General features: G+C 37.5%; 1 protein-coding gene across 2 annotated transcripts in view; it reads left to right on the top strand.

Moving 5' to 3' along the window:
* COPG2 (COPI coat complex subunit gamma 2) overlaps nucleotides 1-17,132 on the top strand; it is a 129,045-nt gene that overhangs the window by 48,957 nt on the left and 62,956 nt on the right. For both annotated transcript variants that reach the window (XM_082846000.1, XM_082846001.1), the window contains 2 exons: nucleotides 12,877-13,010; nucleotides 13,998-14,065. In XM_082846000.1, the coding sequence (XP_082702126.1) occupies nucleotides 12,877-13,010; nucleotides 13,998-14,065 (202 nt within the window). The remainder of the gene's footprint in view (nucleotides 1-12,876; nucleotides 13,011-13,997; nucleotides 14,066-17,132) is intronic.

Here is a 17,132-nt window from a genome sequence, read left to right as displayed (position 1 = left end):
AGTCATTTTCACAATGTTGACTCTTCCAATCCAAGAATATGGTATATCTCTCCATATTTTTGTATCATCTGTAATTTCTTTCATCAGTGTCTTATAGTTTTCTGCATACAGGTCTTTTGTCTCCAGGTAGATTTATTCCTAGGTATTTTATTCTTTTTGTTGCAGTGGTAAATGGGAGTGTTTCCTTAATTTCTCTTTCAGATTTTTCATCATTAGTGTATAGGAATGCAAGAGATTTCTGTGCATTAATTTTGTATCCTACTACTTTACCAAATTCATTGATTAGCTCTAGTAGTTTTCTGATGGCATCCTTAGGATTCTCTATGTATAGTATCATGTCATCTTCAAACAGTGACAGTTTTACTTCTTTTCCAATTTGGATTCCTTTTATTTCTTTTTCTTCTCTGATTGCTGTGGCTAAAACTTCCAAAACTATGTTGAATAATAGTGATGACAGTGGTCAACCTTGTCTTGTTCCTGATCTTAGTAGAAATGCTTTCAGTTTTTCACCATATGGCCTTTATTATTTTGAGGTAAGTTCCCTCTATGCCCACTTTCTGGAGGGTTTTTATTATAAACCGGTGTTAAATTTTGTCAAAAGCTTTTTCTGTGTCTGTTGAGATGATCATGTGGTTTTTCTCCTTTAATTTGTTAATATGGTGTATCACATTGATTGATTTGCGTATATTGAAGAATCCTTGCATTCCTGGCATAAACCCCACTTGATCATGGTGCATGAGCCTTTTAATGTGCTGTTGGATTCTGTTTGCTAGTATTTTGTTGAGGATTTTTGCATCTGTGTTCATTAGTGATACTGGCCTGTAGTTTTCTTTTTGTGACATCTTTGTCTGGTTTTGGTATCAGGGTGATGGTGGCCTCGTAGAATGAGTTGGGGAGTGTTCCTCCTTCTGCTATATTTTGGAAGAGTTTGAGAAGGATAGGTGTTAGCTCTTCTCTAAATGTTTGATAGAATTCACCTGTGAAGCCATCTGGTCCTGGGCTTTTGTTTGTTGGAAGAGATTTTTAATCACAGTTTCAATTTCAGTACTTGTGACTGGTCTGTTTATATTTGCTGTTTCTTCCTGGTTCAGTCTCAGAAGGTTGTGATTTTCTAAGAATTTGTCCATTTTTTCTAGGTTGTCCATTTTATTGGCATATAGTTGCTTGTAGTAATCTCTCATGATCCTTTGTATTTCCACAGTGTCAGTTGTTACTTCTCCTTTTTCATTTCTAATTCTGTTGATTTGAGTCTTCTCCCTTTTTTTCTTTGTGAGTCTGGCTAATGGTTTATCAATTTTGTTTAACTTCTTAAAGAACCAGCTTTTAGTTTTATTGATCTTTGCTGTCGTTTCCTTCATTTCTTTTTCATTTATTTCTGATCTGATCTTTATGATTTCTTTCCTTCTGCTAACTTTGGGGTTTTTTTGTTCTCTTTTCTCTAATTGCTCTAGGTGTAAGGTTAGGTTCTTTATTTGAGGTGTTTCTTGAGGTAGGATTGTATTGCTATAAACTTCCCTCTTAGAACTGCTTTTTCTGTATCCCATATGTTTTGGGTCATCGTGTTTTCATTGTCATTTGTTTCTAGGTATTTTTTGATTTCCTCTTTGATTTATTCAGTTATCTCTTGGTTATTTAGTAGTGTATTGTTTAGCCACCATGTGTTTGTATTATTTTACAGATTTTTTTTCCTGTAATTGATATCTAGTCTCATAGCGTTGTGGTCGGAAAAGATACTTGATACGGTTTCAGTTTTCCTAAATTTACCAAGGCTTGATTTGTGACCCAAGATATGATCTATCCTGGAGAATGTTCCATGAGCACTTGAGAAGAACGTGTATTCTGTTGTTTCTGGATGGAATGTCCTATAAATATCAATTAAGTCTATCTTGTTTAATGTATCATTTTTTTTTATTGTTTTTTGTTTGTTTGTGGTATGCAGGCCTCTCACTGTTGTGGCCTCTCCCACTGCGGAGCACAGGCTCCGGGTGCGCAGGCCCAGCGGCCATGGCTCACAGGCCCAGCCACTCCGCGGCACGCGGGATCCTCCCGGACCGGGGCATGAACCTGCGTCCCCTGCATCGGCAGGCGGACTCCCAACCATTGCATCACCAGGGACGCCCTAATGTATCATTTAAAGCTTGTGTTTCCTTATTTATTTTCATTTTGGATGATCTGTCCCTTGGTGAATGTGGGGTGTTAAAGTCCCCTATTATTATTGTGTTACTGATTGATTTCCCCTTTTATGGCTGTTAGCATTTGCCTTATGTATTGAGGTGCTCTTATGTTGGGTTCATAAATATTTACAACTGTTATATCTTCTTCTTGGATTGATCCCTTGATCATTATGTAGTGTCCTTCTTTGTCTCTTGTAATACTCTTTATTTTAAAGTCTATTTTGTCTGATACAAGAATTGCTACTCCAGCTTTCTTTTGATTTCCATTTACATGGAATTTCTTTTTCCATTCCCGCACTTTCATTCTGTATGTGTCCTTAGGTCTGAAATGGGTTTCTTGTAGACAGCAAATATACGGGTCTTGTTTTTGGATCCATTCAGCCAGTCTATGTCTTTTGGTTGGAGCATTTAATCCATTTACCTTTAAGGTAATTATCGATATGTATGTTGCTATTACCATTTTCTTAATTGTTTGGGGTTTGTTATTGTAGGTCTTTTCCTTGTTTTGTGTTTCCTGCCTAGAGAAGTTCCTTTAGCATTTGTTGTAAAGCTGGTTTGGTGGTGCTGAATTATCTTAGCTTTTGCTTGGCTGTAAAGGTTTTAATTTCTCCATTGAATCTGAATGAGATCCTTGCTGGATAGAGTAATCTTGGTTGTAGGTTTTTCCTTTTCATCACTTTAAGTATGTCCTACCACACCCTTCTGGCTTGCAGAGTTTCTGCTGAGAAATCAGCTGTTAACCTTATGGGGATTCCCTTGTATGTTATTTGTTGATTTTCTCTTTTAATATTTTTTCTTCGTATTTAATTTTTGATAGTTTGATTAATATGAGTCTTGGCATGTTTCTCCTTGGATTTATTCTGTATGGGACTCTTTGTGCTTCTTGGACTTGATTGACTATTTCCTTTCCCATATTAGGGAAGTTTTCAACTATAATCTCTTCAAATATTCCCACTCTGTTTCTTTTTCTCTTCTTCTTCTGGGACCCCTATAATTTGAATGTTGGTGCGTTTAATGTTGTCCCAGAGGTCTCTGAGACTGTCCCCAATTCTTTTCATTCTTGTTTCTTTATTTCTGCTCTGTGGTAGTAATTACCACTATTTTATATTCCAGGTCACTTATCCATTCTTCTGCCTCAGTTTTTCTGCTATTGATTCCTTCTAGAGAATCTTAAATTTCATTTATTGTGTTGTTCATCATTGTTTGTTTGCTCTTTAGTTCTTCCAGGTCCTTGTTAAACTTTTCTTCTATTTTCTCCATTCTGTTTCCAAGATTTTGGATCATTTTGCTATCATTACTCTGAATTATTTTTTAGGTAGACTGCCTATTTCCTCTTCATTTGTTTGGTCTAGTGGGTTTTTACTTTTCTCCTTCATATGCTGTGTATTTGTCTGTCTTCTCATTTTGCTTAACTTACTGCGCTTGGAATCTCCTTTTCCCAGGCTGCAGATTCGTTGTTCCCATTGTTTTTGGTGTCTGCCCCCAGTGGGTAAGGTTGGTCCAGTGGGTTGTGTAGGCTTCCTGCTGGAGGGGACTGGTGCCTGTGTTCTGGTGGATGAGGCTGGATCTTGTCTTTCTGGTGGGCAGTATCGCGTCTGGTGGTGTGTTTTGGGGTGTCTGTGACCTTATTATGATTTTAGGCAGCCTCTCTGCTAATGGGTGGGGTTGTGTTCCTGTCTTGCTAGTTGTTTGGTATGGGTTGTCCAGACCTGTAGCTTGCTGGTCGTTGAGTGGAGCTGGGTCTTAGCGTTGAGATGGAGATCTCTGGGAGAGCTTTCGCTGTTTGATATTACATGGGGCCGGGAGGTCTCTGGTGGTCCAATGTCCTGAACTTGGCGCTCCCACATAAGAGGCTCAGGCCTGACACCCGGCCAGAGCACCAAGACCCTGTCAGCCACACAGCTCAGAAGAAAAGGGAGAAAGAAAAAGAAAGAAAGAAAAAATAAAATAAAGTTATTAAAATAAAAAATTATTAAAAATAAAAAAGTAATTAAAAAAAGGAGAGCAACCAAACCAATAAACAAATCCACCAATGATAACAAGCAGTAAAAACTATGCTAAAAAAAAAAGTGGACAGACAGAACCCTAGGACAAATAGTAAAAACAAAGGTATACAGACAAAATCACAGAAAGAAGCGTACACACATACACACTCACAAAGAGAGAAAAAGGAAAAAAAATATAATATATATATCTACATAAAAAAAAAAATATATATATATAAAAGGAAGAGAGTAACCAAATCAGTAACCAAATCTACCAATGATAATAAGCTCTAAATACTAAACTAAGATAAACATAAAATCAGAAACAAATTAGATGCCGAAAGCAAACCCCATTCTACAGTTGCTCCCAAAGTCCACCACCTCAATTTTGGGATAATTCGTTGTCTATTCAGGTTTTCCACAGATGCAGGGTACATCAAGTTTATTGCTCCTGAGGCTTCTAGGAGAAATTTCCCCTTCTCTTCTTTGTTCACACAGCTCCTGGGGTTCAGCTTTGGATTTGGCCCTCCCTCTGCGTTTAGGTCACCTGAGGGCTTCTGTTCCCTTTTGGGAAGTCTGAGGTCTTCTGCCAGTGTTCAGTAGGAGTTGTTACACATGTAGATGTATTTTTGATGTATTTTTGGGGAGGAGGGTGATCTCCACGTCTTACTCCTCTGCCATTTTGAAGGTCCTCATGATTTTCTGATGTTAAATCAATTTTGTTTGCATTCTTGGGAAAAATGCTACTTGTTATGATATATAATTCTTTTTATGTATTGGTGGATTCAGGTTGCTGATAATTTGTTAAGGAGTTCATATGTCTATGTCAGGAGGGATATTGGTCTGTTGTTTTCTGAGAATTTGTCAGGCTTTGTTATCCAGGTAATAATGGCATCACATCATTAGCTGGGAGGTAGTGTACCCTCATTTATGTTATAAAAGAGTTTGTGAAGGATTGGTATTATTTCTTAAATATTTGATAGAATTAACCAATGAAGCTGTTGTGACCTTTGCTTTTTTTGAGGGAAGTTTTTGGGTTTTTTTTGCGGTACGCGGGCCTCTCACTGCTGTGGCCTCTCCAGTTGTGGAGCACAGGCTCCGGACATGCAGGCTCAGTGGCCATGACTCATGGGCCCAGCTGCTCCGTGGCATGTGGGATCTTCCCGGACCGGGGCACGAACCCGTGTCCCCTGCATTGGCAGGCGGACTCTCAACCACTGCGCCACCAGGGAAGCCCTAGTGTTAAGTTTTGTTTCATATATTTTGAGGCTCTGTTGTTACGTGTGTATATGTTTATCACTGTTATATCATCCTGATGTATTGAGCAGCTTCTTATGTCTCTTTTTGTTTCTTGTAATATTTTGTCTTAAATTCTCTGTCTGATATTAATATAGCCACTCCTGATCTCTTACGATTAGTTTGCATGGCATATCTTTTGCCATCATTTTACTTTCATCTCATTTGTATCTTTGAATCTAATGTGTATCTCTTGTAGACGGAACATAGTTTGATTTTGCTTTTTTATCCTGTCTGGCAATCTCTATCTTTTGGTTGGGGTGTTTAGACCTTTCACATTTAATATAATTATTGACATGGTTGTATTTACCTTTGCCATTTTGCTGTTTTTTCTATAGAAGTGTCTGTCTTTTTTGTTCCTCTCTTCCTCTTTGACTGCCTTCTTTTGTGTTAAATAAAGTTTTCATTGAATCATTTTAATTTCTCTGTCAATATTTTTACTGTTTAAAAAGTTGTTTCTCGGGCTTCCCTGGTGGTGCAGTGGTTGGCGGTCTGCCTGCCAATGCAGGGGACGTGGGTTCGTGCCCCGGTCTGGGAGGATCCCACATGCCATGGAGCGGCTAGGCCCGTGGGCCATGGCCGCTGGGCCTGCACGTCCGGAGCCTGTGCTCTGCAACGGGAGAGACCACAGCAGTGAGAGGCCCGCGTACCGCAAAAAAAGAAAAAAAAAGTTGTTTCCCTGGGAATTAGAATATGCATTTTAATTTACCATGATCTACTTCAGATTAAGGCTAATTTAATTTTCGTAAAATATAGAATCTTTGCTCCAGTATAGTTCTGTTCTCTCCCTGCTCCTGTTTGCTATTATTGTCATGTATATTACATGTATGTGCATTATCCAGTAATGCAGTGTTATAATTATTTTTATACAATTTTGTGTCCTTTAATTAGTTAAGAGAAATGAAAAAAATTATTTGTAGAATAATTTATATTAACTCACATATTTACCATTTCTGATGCACTTTATTTCTCATTGATTATTCATGTCACTGGAGTCAGTCTTTCAGTTTAACAGACTTCGTTTAGTATTTTTTATAAATCAGGTATGTTAGCAATACATTGTCTCAGTCACTGCTTATCTGGGAATGTCCATTTATTAGCCTTCATTTTTGGAACATAGTTCCACTGGATAGAGAATTTTTATCTTTTTATTTCAACACTTTGAATATGGCATTCTCTATTTCATTGTTTCAGGTGAAAAGCCACTAATTGTATTGTTGCTCCCCTGTACAATGTGATGAGTAGCTTTTATCTTGCTTCTGTCAAGATTTTGTCTTTGTCTTATGCTTTCAGCACTTTGATTATGGTGTGTCTATATGTGGATCTTTTTTTATTTTTCCAACTTGGGATTTGTTGAGCTTCTCAAGTGTGTAGATTAATATTTTTAACAAATTTTGGTAGTTTTTGGTCATTATTTCTCAGGATATTCCTTTTGTCCCTTTGTCTCTCTCCTTTCCTTCTGGGACTCCTATCATGAAAATGTTGGTACACATAGTCATATTCCATAGGTCTCCAAGGCTCTGTTTTTTTTTTCCTTCATTCTTTATTTTCCTCAGCTAGATTATCTCAGTTTAACCTATCCTCAAGTTTTCTGGCTTTTTCTACTGTCAGTGCAAATCAGCTGTTGAATTGCAGATTTGAATTTTTTAAAAGTTGTTTCTGAACTCTCTCAGTTTTTTAAAAATTGAAGTACAGTTGATTTACACTACTGTGTTTCAGGTGTACAGCAAAGTGATTCATTCTTTTTTATGGCTGAGTAATCGTGTGTGTGTGTGTGTGTGTGTGTGTATTATATATATATGCATATTACCTCTTCTTTATCCATTCATCTGTTGATGGATACTTAGGTTGCTTCCATGTCTTGGCTGTTGTAAATAATGCTGCTATGAACATTGGGGTGCATGTATCTTTTCGAATTAGAGTTTTTGTCTTTTCTGGTTATATGCCCAAGAATAGGATTGCTGGATCATTTGGTAGCTCTATCTTTACTTTTTTAAGGAACCTCCATACTGTTTTCCCTACTTACTGGTTGCACCAGTTTACATTCCCAGCAACAGTGTAGGAGGGTTCCCTTTTCTCCACACCCTCTCCAGCATTTATTATTTATAGACTTTTTTTTTTGCGGTACACGGGCCTCTCACTGCTGTGGCCTCTCCAGTTGTGGAGCACAGGCTCTGGACGCGCAGACTCAGCGGCCATGGCTCACGGTCCCAGCTCCTCCGCGGCATGTGGGATCTTCCCGGACCAGGGCACGAACCCGTGTCCCCTGTATCAGCAGGCAGACTCTGAACCACTGCACCACCAGGGAAGCCCTATTTATAGACTTTTTGATGATAGCCATTCTGAGTGGTGTAAAGCGATACCTCCTTGTGGTTTTGATTTACATTTAGTTAGTGATATTGACCATCTTTTCATATGCATGTTGGCCATCTGTATATCTTCTTTGGAAAAATGTCTATGTCATTTGCTCATTTTTGATTGGGTTGTTTGTTCTTTTGATATTGAGTTTTATGAGCTGTTTGTATATCTTGGAAATTAACCCCTTGTCAGTCACATTGTTTGCAAATATTTTCTCACATTCTATAGGTTGTATTTTCATTTCGTTGATGGTTTCCTTTGCTATGCAGAAGCTTTTAAGTTTGATTAGGTCCCATTTGTTTATTTTTGGTTTTTTTTTCTTTTGCCTTGGGAGACTAATCTAAGAAAATATTGCTACTATTTATGTCAGAGAATGTTTTGCCTGTCTTCTCTTCTAGGAGTTTTACGGTGTCACATCCTATATGTGTCTTTAAAGCATTTTGAGTTTATTTTTGTATATGATGTGAAGGAGTGTTCTAATTTCATTGATTTACAAATAGCTGTCCAGCTTTCCCAACATCATTTGCTGAAGGCACTGTGTTTTCTCCATCATATATTCTTGCCTCCTTTGCTGAAGATTAATTGTATGGGTTTGTTTCTGGGCTCTCTATTCTGTTGCATTGATCTATATGTCTGCTTTTGTGCCAATACCACAGTATTTTGATTAGTGTAGCTTTGTAGTATTGTCTGAAGTCTGGGAGAGTTATACCTCCAGCTTTGTTCTTTTTCCTCAGAATTGCTTTGCCAATTCGGGGCCTTCTGTGATTCCATATAAATTTTAGGATTATTTGTTCTAGTTCTGTGAAAACTGTCATGGGTAATTTGATAGATATAGCATTAAATCTGTAGATTGCTTTCAGTAGTATGGCCATTTTAATAATATTAATTCTTCCAATCCAAGAGCATGGGATATCTTTTCATTTCTGTGAATCATCTTCAGTTTCCTTTATCAGTGTTTTAGAGTTATCAGCATATAGGTCTTTCACCTCCTTGGTTAGGTTTATTCCTGTGTTTTTGTGTGTGTTTGTGTGTGTTTAGTGCGATTTTAAACTTTTTTTTTTTTTTACTTTCTGATATTTCATTGTTACTGTAAAGAAATGCAGCAGATTTCTGTATATTAATCTTGTACCCTGCTACCTTGCTGAATTCATTTATTAGTTCTAATAGTTTTTGTGTGGAGTCTTTAGGGTTTTCTGTATAGAGTATTGTGTCATCTGCATATAATGACAATTTTACCTCTTCCCTTCCAATTTGGATGCCTTTTATTTCTTTTTCTTGTCTGGTTGCTGAGGCTAGGACTTCCAAAAATATGTTGAATAGCAGTGGTAAGAGTGGGCACCCTTGTCTTGTTCCAGAATTTAGTGGGAAGGCTTTCAGCTTTTCACTGTTGAGTATTGTGTTGGCTCTGGGTTTGTCATAAATGGTTTTTATTGAGATGTATTTCCCCTGTACCCACTTCAGTGAGAGTTTTCATCGTGAATGGATGTTGAATTTTATCACATGCTTTTTCTACATCTATTGAGATGATCATGTGGTTTTTGTCGTTTCTTTTGTTGATGTGGTATATCACATTGATTGATTTGCATATGTTGAACCATCTTTGTGACCCTGGTAAGAATCCAACTTGATCATGGTGTATGATCCTTTATATGTGTTGTTGGAGTTGGCTTGCTTAAATTTTGTTGAGGACTTTTGCATCTCTATTTGTCAAAGATATTGGCCAGTAATTTTCTTTTTTTTGTAGTGTCTTTGTTTTTGGTATCAGGGTGATGGTGGCTGCATAAACTGACTTTGGGAGTGTTTCCTCCTCTTAAATCTTTTGGAATAATTTGAGAAGGATAGGTATACGTTCCTCTTTGTATGTTTGGTTGAATTCCCCAGTTAAGCCATCTGGTCCTGGATTTTGTTTGTGGGGAGTTTTTTTAGTTTTTTTGTTTGTTTTTTATTACAGATTCTATTTCACTTCTAGTGATTGGTCTGTTCAAATTATGTTTCTTCTTGATTCAATTCTGGCTGTTTCTAAAACCTTTTCTGTTTCTTCTCGGTTGTTCAATTTGTTGGTTTATAACTGTTCATAGTATTTTCTTATGACTTTTTGTATTTCTGCAGTATTGGTTGTTATTTCTCATTTCTTATTTTGTTTATTTGGGTCTTCTCTCTTTTCTTCTTGTTAGCCTGGCTAGAGGTTTGTCGATTTTGTTTATCCTTTCAAAAAAACCAGCTCTTGGTTTTATCGAGCTTTTCTATTGTTGTTTTGATCTCTATTTTATTTATTTCCTCTCTGATCTTTATTATTTCCTTCCTTTTAATGACTTTGACTTTTGTTTATTTTTCTTTTTTCTAATTCTTTTAGGTGGTAGGTTAGGTTATTTGCTTGAGATTTTACTTGTTGCTCAAGAAAGGCCTGTATTGCTCTGAATTTCCCTCTTTGAACTACTTCTGCTGCATCACATAGATTTTGTAAGGTTGTGTTTTCATTGTCGTTTGTCTCGAGGTATTTTCTGATTTCCTCTTTGATTTCATTGTTGACTCATTGGTTTTTTAGTAGGATGTTGTTTAGTCTCCGTGTGATTTTTTTTTACCATTTTTCTTTCTGTGGTTGATTTCTAGTTTGATACTGTTGTGGTCAGAAAAGATGCTTGAAATAATTTCTGTCTTCTTAAATTCATTGAGGCTTGTTTTGTGTCCTCGTGTGTGGTCTGTCCTAGAGAATGTTCCATGAGCACTTGAAAAGAATGTGTATTTTGTTTGTTTTTTGTTTTTGTTTTTTTTGGATGAAGTATCCTGTAGATACCAATTAAGTACATCTGTTGTGTCATTTAGGATCTCTCTTGCCTTATTGATTTTCTGTCTGAAAGATCGTCCATTGATGTCAGTGGGGTGTTAAAGTCTCCTACTATTATTGTATTCCTGTCAATTTCTCCCTTTATGTCTGTTAGTATTTATTTTGTATATTTAGGTGTTCCTACATTGGGTGCATATATATGTTAACAAGTGTAATGTCCTCTTCTTGTATTAATCCCTTTATCATTATATAGTGTGCTTCTTTGTCTTTCTTTTTGGACTTTGTTTTAAAGTTTGTTTTGTCTGATATGAATATCGCTACCCCTGCTTTCTTATTGTTTCCATTTGCATGAAATATCTTTTTCCATCCCCTCACTTTCAATCTATGTGTGACTTTTGCCCTAAAGTGAGTCTCTTGTAGGCAGCATATTGTAGGTACTTGTTCTTTTATCTGAGCAGATTTGAAATTTTTATTCTAGTTATGCACTTTCCAAATCCAGAGTTTCTATTTGGTTCCTTTAAAAAAACAAACAACTCATTTTTTCCTCTTTATTGATACTCTCTCTTGGGTGAGGCATGATTGTCATGCCTTTAACTTTTTAATTCCCTTTAATTCTTTAGATATGGTTTCTTTTGCTTCTTTGAACATATTTATATTAGTTGACTTAAAGGCTTTGCCTAGTACATCCAACATCTGGGCTCCCTCAAGAATAATTTCTATTGACTGCATTTTTTCACTATATATGGGCCATACCTCACTATTTCTTTGTGTGTCATAGCTTTTTGTCAAAAACTGGATATTTAATATACTGTGGTAACTGACAATCTTATTTCTCCCTTTTCCATTCTCAGAGTTTGTTTTTGTTGCTGTTTGTTATTGTTGTTTGTTTAGTGACTTTCCTGGACTAATTCTGCAGTCCTTATTCTTTGTCATGTGTGGCTACTGAAGTCTGCTTGGTTAGCTGAGTCTTCGGGTAATGATTTGACAGATTTTCTTAAATGCTTTTGACCAACATGTCTCCCATCTTTTTTTCAGTGGGCATTTTGTGTGTTGGGGTATGCAAAACTGTGCCTAGTCTTCCCTTCCTAATTGTGCAGAAACTCAAAGTCAAGCATGGGTGAGAGGCTAGAGCTCCGTAAGCTCTTACCTGGGTATTTGCACAGCCTTCTAGATCCCCAGGAATATGTCAGAAATTAAAGCCCCTTATGGGCATCTCATTTCTTAGATTTTCTTTTTAAGTTTTTTTGGCCAGACTCTTGTTTGCGCCAACTAGAATCAGTACCTGTGGCAACTGCAGTGTTAAGCAATTGCTGCTGTTTTTTGGGAGACAAACCTCCTGGGGATAGGGCTTTCCTCACTGAATGTCCTCAGAGTTAGATGAAATAAAAATTCGCTTCGGGGAATTCCCTGGTGGTCCAGTGGTTTGGACTCCACACTTCCACTGCAGAGTGCATGGGCTTAACCCCTGGTTGGGGAAGTGAGATCCCACATGCTGTGTAGTGCGGCCAAAACATTAGCTTCATGAATGGGGCTTTTTTAAGGAGCATCATTCAGGTCAAGTAGTGACAGTGCTCCAGGAACAGGGCTTTTGATGGTGCTCCCAATTCATCTGCCTCGTTCAATGGCTACTAGGCTGCTGGCTTTCATAGCTAGTATGGTTCTGAGGCCCTGGTTTCCAAGGCTACCATGAAGCTGGGAAGAGGGTATGAAATAGAGCAAGTTAAAATACCAGAAAGCTTACTGTTCTTATGAAGATTCAGCTGTTCCTCTTGAATAAATGTTCCTAAGATTGTTGCAATCCTTCAGCTAACTTCTAGAGTGCTGAAAAAGTTGATTTTGAAAATTTACACCAGTATTCTCATTGCTTTTATGGAGGAGTATATTTTCAGAGGTCCTTCATTCATAATTCCAAAAGTATTTCTCATTCTGTCTTCGCTTTTTTTAAAAAAAAAAATTTATTTATTTCGTCACGCCAGGTCTTAATTGCGGCTCGCGGGCTTGTTAGTTGCAGCTTGTGGGCTTGTTAGTTGCGGCTCACTGGCTCCTAAGTTGCAGCACACAGGCTCCTTAGTTGTAGCATATGAACTCTCAGTTGCGGCATGCATGTGGGATCTAATTCCCTGACCAGGGATTGAACCCAGGCCCCCTGCATTGGGAGCATGGAGTCTTAACCACTGTGCAACCAGGGCAGGTCCCCCTGTCTGTGCTTTTAGCCACTATGCACATTGCCTCTGTTCTTTATGATATCTAATTATGGCCTGTGTATATTTATTGTCAGCCATGAAAGTCCAGTCTTCGATTTCATTGAGAGCTGCTTGCGAAATAAACATGAAATGGTTATTTATGAAGCTGCTTCAGCTATCATCCATCTTCCTAACTGTACTGCAAGGGAGTTGGCACCTGCTGTTTCAGGTTAGTTGTATATTTGATAACTGGCTTTTGTTTATTTTCTTATGTTTTTGTTTTAAGTTCCATAGGTCTACAGAATAGGTAATTTTGAACCTTAGCTCTGTATATGTAGTTTTTACATTTTGATACATAAATGGTTTATTTTAGCTGTTTTTTAGTTACAATTGTACCTCCATATCCTTGGGTTCCACATCCCACCAATTCAACCCAATCGATTCACAGTTGGTTGAATCCTCAGATGTGGAACCTGCAGATACCAAGGGCTGATTGTGCTACACCATTTTATAGAAGGGTCTTTAGCATCCCCAGATTTTGGTATCTGCTAGGGGTCCTGGAAGGTCCGGGGTCCAGTCCCCTGCAGATTTGGAGGGGTGACTGTATTTCTTTTTCTGAAGTTATCATTTCCCCATATTAAAAAATTTAAGTTTTTACTTAGAAAACAAGTAACTTTAATGCCTTCAGTTCTCCATGTTTAAAAAACCCATTTACTCTTACAACCATAAATATTCCTACTCTTTAAATTCAGATATTAATGGGTATATTAACTTTTTTAGGAAAAAAATAAACTTTGTTTCCTGTATTTAAAGTTTTTATAGCTCAACAAAAAATACTTTTTCTATTTTTGATGATGTATTTTTCATGTGAATTTTTTTTCTTTTTTTTTTGCGGTACGCGGGCCTCTCACTGTTGTGGCCTCTCCCATTGCGGAGCACAGGCTCCGGACACGCATGCTCAGCGGCCATGGCTCACGGGCCCAGCCGCTCCGTGGCATGTGGAATCCTCCCGGACCGGGGCACGAACCCACGTCCCCTGCATCGGCAGGCGGACTCTCAACCACTGCGCCACCAGGGAAGCCCCATGTGAATTTTTGATGCTGTCATCTAATTGCCTTATGCGTATTTTGAATGTGATTCTTCATGTACTGTATTTTCAGAAACATGCTATATGTTGAAATGAGCAATGTTCACAGTGACCTTTTTTCTTTCCTAGTTCTTCAGCTTTTCTGTAGTTCTCCTAAGCCAGCTTTGAGATATGCAGCTGTGAGGACCTTGAACAAGGTAGGTGTTCCTTTGCTAACTATTGACTTGTATCAGTGTTCAATTGAGAAACAGTAAATACGAAGCATTTGGCTTTCTGTCCAAGGTCAGTAGATATGATTTATGGGCTTCACTTCTGTAGCACCTCACTTGTATTTGCAGCTTTAGATATGGCCATTTATACTATTATTCATGTGCTCAATAGCCACCTGTAGTTAGTGACTATCATATTAGACACTGCAGATACAGAATATTTCTATCATTGCAGGAAGTTCTCTTGGACAATGTTGGTCTATAGCAACACTATCCAATAGAAATACTATGTGAGTCACATATGCAATTTTAAATTTTATTGTAACCACATTAAATTCTTTATGATGAGATTAATTTTAAACATATATTTTATTTACCCTAACATTTATAAAATTTATCAACATGATCAGTATAAAATTATTAGAGATATATTTTACCTTCTGTTTTTTCATACTAAGTCTTTGATATCTGGTGTATATTTTGTATTTACAGCATACCTCTGTTTGGAATAACCACATTTCAAAGGCTTAGTAGTCACATATGGTTATTGGCTACCATATTGGACAGCATAAATCTAGAGGATAGAGTGCAGAAACACAGAATGAATTAAATAACTATACAAATTTTATTTTATTTATTTATGTTTTTAAATATTTATGTGGCTGTGCTGGGTCTCAGTTGCGGCAGGCAGGCTTCTTAGTTGTGGCTTACCAGCTCCTTAGTTGCGGCTCGCTGGCTTCCTAGTTGTGGCATGCGAACTCTTAGTTGTGGCATGCATGTGGGATCTAGTTCCCTGACCAGGGATTGAACCTAGACCCCCTGCATTGGGAGTGCGAAGTCCCAACCATTGTGCCACCAGGGAAGTCCCTAAAAATTTTAAATGCAAGTTTAATGTTGTAGAATAATGGTCTAGTATAATATGTGGTCGACTAAATTAATTGTATTAACAACTGGAGGAGAGAAATTTAGAGCAGCCATGGAAGGAGGCTTTATAGAACAATATGAATTGTATTTTGAAGAGTTGATATCGGTCCACATTCCATCATCTATAATCTTGGGACCAGATGTACCTCAGAAATCAGTATTTTGAGAATTTTGGAGAGGTAATATGGTGCCATCTCTTATATTAATACTAACCCCTTTGGGCCTAGAGCAGTTAGACACATTAGACATGTTAATATTTCTGCTTTATACGTATGACTATCCTCACTACATGGAATAAATTAAGACTTAGTTTTACATTAGTTTGGGTCATTTTTTGCTGTTGAGTGAATTCTGATGGCAATACTTTGCTGAGTTCTCAAAATTTTAGCATTATGGGTAAAGGATTCTATACCAGTATTGGATTAGGCAGAGAGGCAAACATCATCAACAAAAGCAAAGAAGCAGGACAATGACAGACATGTTTTATCATGTGAGCAATCCAGTTTGGTTGCAGTTTGCTTGCTTAAATACAGAAGTGTTTTGTAAGTGGTAAGATATTACATTTAAGTGTCTTCGAGTAGTGTTTATCATTCTAGGTCCTACTCTCAGATATTCTAAAATCTAGTAGAATAGATAACCATGAACACATGTACTATAAGGACAAACAGGCCAACTGTAATAAAAGACAGACTATGATATTGTTATAAAGGTTATAGAAACCTAGGAAGATAAACTGCTGTGCTATACTGTAACTAGCAGTTAATCACTTATCAAATGATATATCGTATCTTATTTATTACAAACATTCATCTTGAAACAATTGCCTTTTAACGTATGTTGTCCAAAAATCCATTTACCTTAATTAAAATTTCTGACCAGTCCCTCCCATCAAGCCTCTTAGATAGCCTCATCCACCACAGGGCAGAGAGCAGAAGCAAGAAGAACTACAATCCTGCAGGCTGTGGAAAAAAACCACATTCACAGAAAGATAGACAAGATGAAAAGGCAGAGCACTATGTACCAGATGAAGGGACAAGATAAAACCCAAGAAAAACAACTAAATTAAGTGGAGATAGGCAACCTTCGAGAAAAAGAACTCAGAGTAATGATAGTGAAGATGATCCAGGACCTCGGAAAAACAATGGAGGCAAAGATGGAGAAGATGCAAGAAATGTTTAACAAAGACCTAGAAGAATTAAAGAACAAACAAACAGAGATGAACAATACAATAACTGAAATGAAAACTACATTAGAAGGAGTCGATAGCAGAATAACTGAGGCAGAAGAACGGATAAGTGACCTGGAAGACAGAATGGTGGAATTCACTGCTGCGAAACAGAATAAAGAAAAAAGAATGAAAAGAAATGAAGACAGCCTAAGAGACCTCTGGGACAACATTAAACGCAACAACATTCGCATTATAGGGGTCCCAGAAGGAGAAGAGAGAAAGGACCAGAGAAAATATTTGAAGAGATAATAGGTGAAAACTTTCCTAACAAGGGAAAGGAAATAGCCACCCAAGTCCAGAAAGCACAGAGAGTCCCATATAGGATAAACCCAAGGAGAAACACGCTGAGACACATAGTAATCAAATTGGCAAAAATTACAGACAAAGAAAAATTACTGAAAGCAGCAAGGGAAAAACGACATATAACATACAAGGGAACTCCCATAAGGTTAACAGCTGATTTCTCAGCAGAAACTCTACAAGCCAGAAGGGAGTGGCATGATATACTTAAAGTGATGAAAGGGAAGAACCTACAACCAAGATTACACTAACCGGCAAGGATCTCATTCAGATTCGATGGAGAAACTAAAACATTTGCAGATAAGCAAAAGCTGAGAGAATTCAGCACCACCAAACCAGCTCTACAGCAAATGCTAAAGGAACTTCTCTAAGTGGGAAACAAAAGAGGAGAAAAAGACCTACAAAAACAAACCCAAAACAAGAAAATGGTCATAGGAACATACATGTCAATAATTACCATAAATGTGAATGGATTAAATGCTCCAACCAAAAGACACAGGCTTGCTGAATGGATACAGAAACAAGACCCATATATATGGGTCTGCAAGAGACCCATATATATGCTGTTTGCAAGAGACCCACTTCAGACCTAGGGACACATAC

This window comes from Leucopleurus acutus, assembly GCF_964270905.1.
Source record: "Leucopleurus acutus genome assembly, chromosome: 9".
NCBI lineage: Eukaryota > Metazoa > Chordata > Mammalia > Artiodactyla > Delphinidae > Leucopleurus > Leucopleurus acutus.
This window is presented reverse-complemented; position numbering and strand designations above follow the sequence as displayed.